The sequence below is a fragment of the Pseudopodoces humilis genome, chromosome 6, assembly GCF_049639895.1.
Source record: "Pseudopodoces humilis isolate 2021_Gansu_Grassland_sample_001 chromosome 6, ASM4963989v1, whole genome shotgun sequence".
Classification (NCBI taxonomy): domain Eukaryota; kingdom Metazoa; phylum Chordata; class Aves; order Passeriformes; family Paridae; genus Pseudopodoces; species Pseudopodoces humilis.
Window position 1 is genome coordinate 46,572,977 of NC_142205.1, and position 11,594 is coordinate 46,584,570.

The 11,594-nt window shown below is 44.4% G+C and overlaps 2 protein-coding genes across 2 annotated transcripts; both read right to left on the reverse strand.

The window, feature by feature from the left end:
- Window positions 1–926: 926 nt before the first annotated feature.
- On the reverse strand, window positions 927–4,915 carry OSTC (oligosaccharyltransferase complex non-catalytic subunit). Its single transcript, XM_005517510.3, has 4 exons — window positions 4,674–4,915; window positions 4,400–4,493; window positions 2,665–2,862; window positions 927–1,574 (listed from the first exon to the last, which is right to left on the reverse strand). The coding sequence occupies exons 1-4, from the start codon at window positions 4,810–4,812 to the stop codon at window positions 1,556–1,558; spliced, it is 450 nt and encodes a 149-aa protein (XP_005517567.1). The 5' UTR covers window positions 4,813–4,915; the 3' UTR covers window positions 927–1,555.
- Window positions 4,916–7,789: 2,874 nt separating this feature from the next.
- Window positions 7,790–11,280, reverse strand: RPL34 (ribosomal protein L34). Its single transcript, XM_005517509.2, has 5 exons — window positions 11,215–11,280; window positions 10,593–10,666; window positions 10,413–10,512; window positions 9,513–9,616; window positions 7,790–7,916 (listed from the first exon to the last, which is right to left on the reverse strand). Exons 2-5 carry the CDS (start codon window positions 10,655–10,657, stop codon window positions 7,832–7,834), a joined length of 354 nt encoding a protein of 117 aa, XP_005517566.1. The 5' UTR covers window positions 10,658–10,666; window positions 11,215–11,280; the 3' UTR covers window positions 7,790–7,831.
- Window positions 11,281–11,594: the final 314 nt, after the last annotated feature.

Here is an 11,594-nt window from a genome sequence, read left to right on the forward strand (position 1 = left end):
ATTTCCTACCTTGCAATTACGTCTGCTTCAACTGTTGTTTAAAGTTACATCAGCTGCAAACCTGGGAGGCTGAAGCTCAACTTCATTACAACAAGCACTGAGCCAGGAGAGTCTTGATTATAGTCAGTGAACTGACTTTCTGGTTTGACTTCCCTCTCAGAGTACTTAAAAAGATGACTTAAGATCCACTTACTTACATAGTATCAATACTCCCTGAAGACAAGCATGTGTGTCACCAAAACCAGAGTGACCAAAAGATAACTGCATTGAAAAGACTGGAAATTTTGCAGTTATGAGCCTCATAAAACAGCTCAATCTACCTTAAATCTTAATGACAAACATGTAAGATGAACAGATGCAAATGTGTCACATGGTACATAAGAATAAGGCAGTGGAAGTGACATATCCTGAGGGCAGATGATTAACAACTAGCTCAGAAATTTGATTAAGTATGTGAACAGTAATGCATACTTCACAATGACAGGAATAAATAACTTTTCTACTTTATATTATTATTATGAGTAAAATATTGCTTCAAACACATATGGATTGCAAAAGAAGACATTTATGGTGATTCAGAGGGATATTTCCTTCCTCCAAAATGCAATACATAGCTTGAATGAAATATTTCAGCAACATTCAATCTTTTAAAATTAAGACAAATTAAACTGGAACTTTGCCTCACACAAAAAAGCAGCAGCTTCAGAACTTTTCTCAGCTACTCATAACAGCACGTTGTTTGCATACAGTACAAATTCATGGAAAATGAGGCTTCTTGTCCCTGATACTTAAAAAAAAATAAAAATCATTATCCAACAGTGAAAAACAAAGCTGAAATTATGTGGTCATGGTATGGCACCTCACGTCTGAATGTAGAAGAGTCCACGCAAACAAGAAAAAGCTTTACAAGTTGCACAAAATTAAAATAATTTTTTAGAAAATAAGTTTTATTTGGCTCCTTTTGTACACTTCTTCTTAAAAAAAAAAAAATGCACATTCATACAGTTTGCCCTTCCCAGTGCATGTCTGGATTTGCTCACATAGAGCATTAGTATCATTAATATCAAGGCCAAAGATGCCTTCACAATAATTTCAGATATATTGTATTCTGGCTGTAAAGCATCCAAAGTTACTAATTTTCTGATTACAACTTGGAAATCAATATTTTGAGCGTTTCTTCTCTGATTCACATACATAATTGTCCCACAAAGGGAAGAGGAGACAGACCTGCAACAAAGAACCGTCAATGGCGAATACTCATTTCAGGTAGAGCTAAAGGTAGGGTCTCTACTTCATACTGAGACAGAATATAAAAGAAATACTCAGCTATATAACTTTCTCTTTTTCAAAAGCTCTACATCAGAAATGATAAAACATTGCTTGAAAACTACAGATCAGCCACTGGTAGTGAGAGTTAGTTTGCAGAGAAAGCACTCTTTCCCTAGTTGTTTCTCATGGCCAGGTCTCTTTGCTGTTGATGGTGACTTGTTTCTTCTTAAAACACTTCGTGAAGAGGAGTAAATTCAGCTCAAACTTTCACACAGCACAAGAGGTACTAACCCATCAAGTAGCCCCTATAGAAAAAAAAAAAAAAATTTAGAGAAAAAGTTAGCAAACATAAGCAGCACTCCTCAAAAATCAAGAGACATATACTCCGCTGATCAAGGCTATTTGGCCATCTTAACTACACACTCCTTCTTCAGCTGACTTTTTTCAATGAACATTGAAATTGCATTCGTCTGTTCTCAATCCAACTTTGGTAATTGTTTGGAATTTTTCAAGCCCACATTATACTCTAAGGTATGTTCTTTATTTGTGCCGTTTACACAAACTACAAGTGTCAAGATATTCAATACAACCTGATCTTTTCTGATACTCCATACAAATCTGTTCTCTCTTTCTCTTCCATTTCACTGAAGCCCTGCTCTTTTCATGAATTTCAGAATGGGAGCAGCTATTGTACAGACATACATGTACTCAGTGAAGCAAAGAAAAACCATATAGCATCAATGAAGCAATAAAATATAGGGTAGATCCCTATCCAGATACCTGCTGCTATCACTTCTGTGTTATGAAACAATTTTTTTTAAGTACGCTGCAGAGGCCAAAAAAAATATTTAAGAATAGAAGAATGACTATTAATTTAACACTTCATGGAGATACTCCAAAAATTAGCTACCAATACCTGTAAATATCAGGTTTCAGCTATTCTAAATTAAATAGACAGACTGAAAAATACAGAGAGGGAAAAGACTGGAAAAACTGCATTCGAACTTTGCACAGCCTAAAAGCTACAGATCTCTTCCTCCTCTGCCCTTCTTCAAGTACTTTAACAGCCCCATTTTCCTCAAAGCCCTGTTTTGTAGCTACTTACCTGACCAGTACATACAATGAACTTTAAGGTACGCTGAGCAAGTCAGACTCACTAATCATATTTTCTGACATACCAGGAACTGTCACCCTTTTTTAACTACAGCACAATCTTAGAGCAGCTGGCTCCCAAAGCATCCCACCTCACTCAATGTAGCATGTTCCGAAAAAAGCAGTAAGAAAAAGAAACCTATGTTCAAGAAGATCACCATATTTTCTGCTACTCTTAAATTTAACATGGCACACATGAGCCACAAAAGAGAATAAAGGCTGAAAGATAACTAAATCACTTACGGTAACTTCATCCTCATGAAAACTCTGGCCATGAAGAAGCTCAAAAGCACACTAACAAATCCAATAAAGAGCAAAAGAAATCTATTCAACTTGGGGATATTTGGTGCATTGGATCGATCCAGAATTATGAATCCTAGGCCACCCATTGTGAAGAGGAAGCTGGATGCAAGGCCTTCCATAATATACTGTCCATTTACTCTAGAGGAGAAGAAAAAAAAAAAAGGTGAAAGTCAGAAAAAGATTAAAGTAATTATTTACATTTCAAACCCCATATACTAAACAGCTTTAGCTGTACAAACACACAGGATGATTAAACTTTGATGGCTGACCTTCTAACTAAAGCAAGTAGGAAACTGATGTTATACAATTACATCAAGACTCTGATATACAATTTATCTCCAGAACTGAGAGTCTGCAAGGTGCCCAGTCAAGCACACAAGAGGATTTGTACATATTTGTGCATACTAACAGCTACCACTTGGGCTCACTGGTTTGCAAAATCCCCTGATCCAAGGAGGTCTCTGGTTATACAGATGGGCCCTACGCATGGCACCATGACATCCTTATTTCCAGCCCAGTGTTTAGGCAGGACTTCCTGAATCCTCCTCTCAGGACAAATTCCACTCCAAGCACTATGGCAGGGCATGAAGCACATCTGCTGGTTCCAGCACACATCCTGCAGGATGTTCTGCTGCCTGTTTGCTTTGTCTGCATGGATCCATTACAGGAATCAGCCTGAGGGTGCTCCATGGGGCTCCCTGTCAGCCCAGACAGCTGGACTTGCTTTTACAAATGTAAAGAGATGGAGAGTGAGGAAGCTGAGATGCAGAAAGAATACTGCACCTGGATCACAGGTCTCCTGCTTCCCACAGTCACTGAGCCATTTTCCTATCCTCCTAATTAGCAACCTTATAAAACTGGCTTTGATGAAACTACGGTGGATGCCCACACAGAAATAAAGATTATCATTACTGTCTCCTATCCTGAAAAAAAAACAAGTTTGTCTTCTCTCATCTTGTTTACACTGACAAAGGACAGCAACAGCAACTCTCTGCAGTAACTGGATTAACAGACATTGCAACAAACCAATCCAATACGAAACACACATCTAGTCCAAGTCAAAATCTGTCACATCAACCATGCCATAGACCCCACAGATTCAACCAACTTCTTTGGTATTTAACAAAAATTGTTATTTGTTTCCACACACACGGATGACCCCACCCCTTCCCCAGTTACAAAAGTAGGTTTAACTCCCGTCAGACCAGTTTGTTACTAAGAGTCTCTTGCTTATTTTCAGTAATAGAAGCCAAGGGCAGTAGGAAGACTGTCTTGTTACACATTCGTAACAATGTTCCCCCCCAGACTCCCAAGTAAACTAGAGTTTAAAAGGTGAAAACAAAAAATTTCCCAAACATTAGGGATTCTGCAACAAAAAATGATCAAACGTTCCTGCATCCAGCATAAAGCACAACTTGAACAGCACGACTGCCAGCTCAAAACAATCTTTTTACCAGACCTTCCATTTTTAGAAGTTTTAGGACTAAGCTTTTTGATTTCTTCTGGTTTCAACGTGGAAATCATTGATGGGTTTTTTTTTAAGTACTGGCAAACCAAGAACTGATATAAAACAACAGGAGAATAAGCAGATACACTGCTCGGCAAGACGGGGTTTATTCCCTTGAGCTTAGGCATTTGCAGCACGTCGCTAGTGGGGACAGGGCCCTGCTCTTACCTGTATGCCAAGAAAGCCACGGGCCTCTGATGCCCGTGTTCGTCTGTCATCGACCCCACGCTCGGAGGTTCCACGATCACGTCATAGATAATTCCTGCGGGGAGGAAAGCAAGCACCGACTTGGACCCGCAGCAGCGAGAACTGCGCCGACACGGCAGGCACACTCGGGGATGCCCGAGGCTCGTGCTTTACGGGCGCTTCCGACCCGGACCCGGGGCAGGGACCGAGGGAGAGCTGCTCCGTGAGCGGGGCCTCCCCTGCACCCCGGCCTCACCTCCGGTGATGAGGAAGTAGGACACGACCACCAGCGCGTACACGGTCATGGCCGAGGGCATATGTACCCAGCTCGGCCGCTTCAGCTTGATGTTGGGGCACTCGAGCACGGCGAAGGGCAGGCGGAAGAGCGTCTCCATGGCCGCGGTGCGGTCCCGGGGCGGCCGCGGCCCCGCTGCTCCCTCCCGCCGCCGTCCGCTCCCTCCCGCCGCGGCCGCGCTCCGCCACCGACACGAAGGCGGAAACGGAAATGAGCTGCCTCGTCCTGACAGGGGGAAATGGATCACTTCTTAAAAAGACGAACTAAACAAAGCACTAGAAATTTAAGACCGGAACTAAATGACAGACTCAAAAAGATAATTTTTGTTTCTGCATAAAAATATGGAAATGCCCCATTTTGCTGTGGAAGAGTCTATCCGTCTTACTCACCTGCCAGGACCCGGCAGCCCTGACGTGTCGGAGCTGGGTACCGGCGGCCGGGCGGGGGCGGGGCTGTGGGCGGGGCCGTGCGCAGGCCCCGCCCCGGGCTGGGCAGCCACGTGGCCGTCCCGGGAGCCGCGAGTGGCCCGGGTGGCACCGGCCCTGCCGGCGGGTCCGCCGCGGCACGCTGCCTGCACCTGGGACCCCGCCTGCCACGGGCCACGGACACCCTTTGGCACCCCTGTGCTGATACAGTTTTCCGGCGGGGGAAGGAAAAGCCACGTCCCGCCTGTGAGTTTGCACAGTCCGGCTGAGGAAACGCAGACCCGGAGAGCAAAGTTCTATAGTAGGCCTTACCCCAGTCCCTGTGCTTGCAGGGTAAAGTGGGGCTGGGATCCCCTTGCCCGCACCATGGGATGTAGTGCCCATCCTGGCCCACAGCCAGCTGCACACAGAGCGGGGAGGAAAAGGGACATCTCACCAGTCGCTGCTGAGAGCGAGCGGGGTCCCGTGTGTTACAGCCCATCTCACACGCTCCTGTAATGTGCAAACACCACATCGGCCCAGCCCAGCCAGGCCCCTCCTGCCTCCGTCCTCAGCTCGCTTTGGAGAGCAGCACCCAGGCAGCACGTCAGAAAAACTCCCCCTTTTGTGTGGAAGCCTCTCAAGTTCCTCTTGCTTCAAGAAAGGGGCGGGGAAGAACCCTTCACTCCAGGTTACAGGAGCGCATTTTCAAAGCACACGCGCCAGCTGAACTCGCCCACCTCGCCACGCTACCAAGCGTTGCACAGCCCTTCCCCAAATGTCTGCCCCCATTCCTAACTGCAGCCAACTGCTCGGTCAGGTATAAAATAATTACGGGCCTTATTACCATTTCACTAACACACTGCCTAATGACTGCTTTGATTTCTGCCTATAGTGGCAATACCACTTCTCCTAACAGTTGCTTTCTGGTACAATCATGTAATTTATAGCCAGCTCTTATTTATACCCTTCCTGTTTGGAAGAATCTCCCTCTCAGTGCCTATCAACAGATGTTTATGAGATTTTTAACCTCATTATTCCAAAATTATTTTCCCTCCATCTCTACTCCTTTCCAAAAGCCTGAAGGAAAACTCTCATCTCACATATTTAATGCAAAACGGGAGCAGGTTACACACACCTGCGCTAGTCGCTACTGCATTTTTTTCCAGCAGGCTAAAGTATTGAAGTTTGTACTAGAACAGTAAGACAATTAATGAAATGTTAACTCTGTAAAGTAAATATAATAACAGCACCCAAAAATGTTAAGAGTAGTAATATTAGTCTCAAAACCTCCTTTAATGAACTACAGCCTTTGCACCAGAGCTGGGGAGAAATTCTTCAAGCTACATTTATTAATTTTGAGAATATTGAGAATTATTTTAACTCCTTGGGACACCGTGAAGAAATCCTTGGGGAGGTACAACTCCTTTCACCATGCACAGTATGAAGTCACTTATCCTGGACCAGAGCCCCCTCCTGCTATCACACCCAGCTGGCAGCTGAGAGTTGCCAGGCATCTCACCCAAAGCTCACTGCCACCAGAAGGGCTCTTCAGCTCAGCCTTCTGTCCTCTGTCCCTTGGCTGACTGTACAGCTGACAGAGCCAGGCAGGGTGAAAAGGCAGCATGCACTCAGGAGCCTCACACTCAGAGCACACATCTCTGAGCCACAGCCTGAGCAGGCTCCACAGGTGACCTTAGAATCCCCTTCAAGTGGCACCCTCACAGCTCCCAGCATGTTACTGAGCCTGTATGCTCAGTAATTATTTCTCCTCTCTTCCTTACTCTCGGTGGAGCTCACTGCTTTTTGGAAAAATAGTTATTGGTTAAAACCAGGTAAAAATAGATGGCCATCAGATACTAAAAGCAGTTCAAAATTCAGGGTTGGGGATGAGGAATACCACTGCACATACAGGCAAAGCAAGAATTATCCCAACTTGTAATACTCCTGGATAGCATTAAGAGACACATTTAGAGTTCTCTACAAAACAGAATGAAGCAAAGCCATTTTCACTTTTTACATTACAATTACATCCTTGATGAGAAAACAACTTTGGTTCAAATTTTAGTACCAGAGACCCAAACTGCTGCTCTACATCAGGAAGCCTTTCAAGGTCTGTCCTAGCTGTGCCCTGGAGCTCTGCTGGTATTGTACCTGTAACTGCAGACCAAGGAAGACCTAACAGGATACAGCAGCTGCAGTTTTCTTCCAGGAGATCCAGATGTAGCAGTTTGCAACTGTCTGGTGGACACAGCACTGCCTTTGAGAAGTTAAGACTATTCTCTCTACCCTCAATTGAGTCATACCACATACAATTTCAAGAAAATCTACCTTAGGCTTATACTAGCTGTCTTCTTTTGTTTGCTCTTCTTTTTCAAAGTCCTAACGTTCTCCTGAGCCAACTCCTCCACTGACTTCATAAACAGCTGCTGAAAGAAAACCTACACGGCTGAAAGTTATTCCAATCCCTCTACGTGGCTGGGCCTGAGCTGGGAGTCCTGTTTAACCAGACTTCCTTCCAGCTGCTTGATTGCCTGGCAGCAGGCAGCAAAGAACAGAGCACCCTGACATACAGGTTTTGTTGTAGCAAAACCCAGATCTGCACTGTACGACCTATGAGAAGCAGCAGTTCCTACCAGCTTTGAGTCACACATGGAATGACAGGACACAAGGGAAGTGGAGATCTCATTTATTGGGCTGAAACTACAAATAGATTCACTTTGACTTCTGGCTCTGTGCTTGTGCCTTCAATACTTTCACAACGATCTTCTGCTCCTCAATAAGAAAAGCTCGTTTGATCCTGGAAAAGAAAAACTACTTTAGGATATGTATCTATCTAACAAAGCATAAACACAAAAATAAAACAAATTACAATTAATTTTGCCATCTTCCACATTCATTGCATGTGTGGTGTTAGTTCATAGATAAAAAGGGAACCCACTGCTGTTCTTGCCAGCAGCAAAAGACAGGGACAGTGGCACTGTACAAATGTAGGGGTTTGGGGATGGCAGCTTACGGTGCCTGCAAATTTAGGGTAAGTGGTTTGGAGGAAAACAAAGTAATACTTGATGGCTGAACATGGGAAAATTTACCATCCTCATAAACCTCAAAGGCAAAAAAGCAGAACCCCTAACTGGAGAATTAATTTAATTCTGTTGAAGTCAGAATTGGTGTGACGAGTCGTGGTCAGCTCTCTTCCTCGGAACTACAGGAAACTACATTCATGCAGACATCAAACACAGGAATACTTTCCCTGTCAGGATTAAAGCTCCTTGCACATCAACAGGGAAAAGCCTAGCAGGTCAAGTCATGCCCAAATACAACTATTTCTGGAAGACATGCAGGGCCATCAGGTAGATGGGACAGATGCACCAGCACTCACATACCAACAGACTATTTGATGGCTCCAAGTTAACAGCACAAGTGTATTACACACACTCTTCTACCCTTAAACATTAAAATGCCTTCTCTAAGTACCTGGTATGTATGGCTACTTCTGCAGCACAGAAACCTGTCAAAGATGCCTAAGCAGGTAAAGGAGTAAACCTGACCACTACAGGAAAGGAGGTAGCTGTTAATTTCTGGTTTAAGTGCAGTAAGAATAAAAATGTACTTGTGCACTATAAACTACCTATCAAGCTCATGAAGGGTTTGGGAAAACACTCAGAAAAAAGTGGCTTTCAACATAGAAGAGTTATGCTATGGCTCTGCAGCTATAACAGCTCATCTTCAGTGGTGCCTGATGTCATTTATCTTAGAACTTACACATGTGTAAAAGAAAAAAAATGCTGTCACTACAGATGAAAACAACTGGCATTAGACTGCTGACCCTAGAGATCTGCTTTGTTTACCATTCACAGAGATGACACACTCATGGTCATGTTTTTCCTCAAAATTGCCAAGGAAGCATAAGATATGCAACTGCTACACAATAAAACTGAGTTCAGTGAGGTTAAGCAAAGGCGATTTTAAAGCTTAACCACATAAAGCTGTTAAACACACAGCCAAGTAGTATCTCTGAGTCCCAAAACACTACAAAGAAGTGAAAAATTAAATTGAATCAGCATAAGGCAAAACAGGACAACAGAATAATCTTTACTATGGGCAGTCAATACAAAAGGTAAAAATCCAGCCTGAGCAGACTATTTAGCATCCATGCAACAGTGCAGGAAGAAACCCTGAAGAACATGAAGTTTCTCCACATGCAGGAGCTTCCTCAAACCCAAGGGACAAAATCACACACATCATTGTTTGACATGCCTCACACTCTCCATCTCCCTACACCAGTGTCAGACAAGAGCCTTCAAAGTTTGGGTCCATGTTATGAGAACGGAGAGGGATATAAAAATTTTGTAAGAAGCAACCTCAGGAATAAAGCTGCCTTTCTACAAGTTACCTGTCACGGACACACTTGGCACACATGGAACCACCATAGGCTCTGCTAACGTGCTTCTTCGTTTTTGACAGCCTCATCAGAACTTTGGGGCGCACAGCACGGACCTACAGACAGCAAAAAAAAAAAAAAAAATTGTGTCATAGGACAGCAATTTTGTGCATCTGCCACATAAAAATCAAGATCACTTTCATAGTTTAAAAAAAACCAAAAAGCAGCAGCAACACCAGAAGTTTACTATTCAAGATGCTAAAAAGCGAGCGAGGTCGCAGCTCATTGCATGTGCCATACTCAGCATCCCTAAGCTGATCTTTTCATCCCACTACAGGGGTTCACCAAGAGGTTCATTAAAAAATTTGTTATAAAAAAGAATCGTTTTTTTCAAAGATAGGAACTGCTCAAATATCAACATTACTCAAGCATTTGCATAACTGTTAAAAGCAAAGGTGTTACTTCAAGAAAACATTCCAAAAAAAAGCTATGTTAAGAATATTAATTCCTTTTCTCTAAATACAAGACTTTTCTAAACTTGGTTTACCCTTTTTTTCTGCAAGCCTAAAAGGTCCAATTTACTTTTTTACATCTGCTATAGAATCAAAAACTGATTAGTTTTTGATTCTATAGCCTCAAAAAAAAAATAGCCTGCCTAGCCTCAAAAACATCAGATCTTCTAAAACAAGAGTTTCTGTTTAATAATGCAAACCAAGTGCATTAAAAATGTTTCAGCTTCCAAAGCTTATTTTGCCACTAAACTGCATAACATTTGATTTGAATATTTAAAGAAAAAAGTTATTTCAACAAGAACTGGTCAATAAATAGGCTCACTGTATACTTGGAAAGGTTCTTTGTGCTGAAAAAAAGCTGCTGCAGAGAACACCCTTAGGTGTTTATAACCATACTTACACCACGAAGTCTTCCTGGGCAAATACCACATGCTGATTTGGGGGCCTTTCCCACTTTCTTAGTGTAAAGGTAAACAATCCTGTTCCCGGGTGTTCGGGACCTAAGCACAGCAGAAGAACACTCAGTTAACGTAACAATCACTTATTTACAACAGAGGTTTTCTTACAAACTCTTACTTACAGTCTGGTCTTGTTGGAAGCTGTGTTGTAGGACAACCTACGGCGGTATGTCAGGCGCTGCACCATTTTTCACCCCTAAACAAGTGAAAACCAAAGCGGCACTAGTTAAGAGCTCGACGTCGACACGGAAGTTCTCATCTCACAGGATCAGCCGTACTGAGCCAGTTGTCAATCAGCAGCTGCCGATTCGATATTAATAAAACTAAAGCCTTCCCTGATCAGCGACAGCCACCACAACTATATCAGAGAACGCGTGACAGCGGGCACGACGCGATCCGCAATAAAGATTCAAGCGAACTGACTTGAACACTGTTCAAACATCCCAGTCTTGCCTGAATTATGTCACGCTCTCCCAAGGAGCCGCTTTAGAAGCTACGTATTTTATAGTCAACATAAGCTACATTCGCAGCCCGGGAGACTCGGGCCCTGCTCGGGAGCTCCCCCCGCGGAGGCCTAGGAAGGCCCGACCTCTGTGCCAGTCAGCTCTGCCCCCCGCTCCAGCGGCAGCGGGGCCGCCGGTCCCTCCCCACAGCGCCTCGGGGCCTCGGATCGCGCTCGCTGCCGGCCGGGCCGCGGATGGAGGCGGATGGGCGCCCGCAGCCCCCAGTCCGCCACCGCCATACCTGGCGCCGCCGGACCCGGAAGAGGAAGCGGAAACGCGCGGGTCAACACTGAAATAGCGTCGCGCTGGAGCCCGGAAGAAATAGCGACGCCTGCGCGCTGGAATCCGTCTGCCAGGCAGGGTGGCGAGTGGGCGCCGCCATGTTGTACGGCACGCAGGTGCAGGGCGGCGCCATGTTGTACGGCTAAAGCGGGGCGGGGCGCCGCTCGGCGGTGGGATTGGGAGCAGCAGCAATGGGTGCGATGGGGGCCCCGTTTTATTTACTGGGTGTTTCACCGAAAAGCTGTTTTACTAAAATATCGGCTTCTGTCCTCGGAAAGAAGGGTTTGTGCTTCGTTATGGTAATTACGTAGCTGTGGGCCCAGAAGCCATTCCCCATCC

Excerpts from the sequence above, each read along its gene's own strand:
- OSTC (XM_005517510.3), bottom strand. The coding sequence starts at position 4,812 with ATGGAGACGCTCTTCCGCCTGCCCTTCGCCGTGCTCGAGTGCCCCAAC. Across the intron at positions 4,494-4,673 it reads CTACTTCCTCATCACCGGAG|GAATTATCTATGACGTGATC; the intron begins GTGAGGCCGGGG and ends TCCTCCCCGCAG. Across the intron at positions 2,863-4,399 it reads GTGGCTTTCTTGGCATACAG|AGTAAATGGACAGTATATTA; the intron begins GTAAGAGCAGGG and ends CTTCTCCTCTAG.
- RPL34 (XM_005517509.2), bottom strand. The coding sequence starts at position 10,657 with ATGGTGCAGCGCCTGACATACCGCCGTAGGTTGTCCTACAACACAGCT. Across the intron at positions 10,513-10,592 it reads GCTTCCAACAAGACCAGACT|GTCCCGAACACCCGGGAACA; the intron begins GTAAGTAAGAGT and ends TGCTGTGCTTAG. Across the intron at positions 7,917-9,512 it reads GCCAAGTGTGTCCGTGACAG|GATCAAACGAGCTTTTCTTA; the intron begins GTAACTTGTAGA and ends TTTCTTTTCCAG.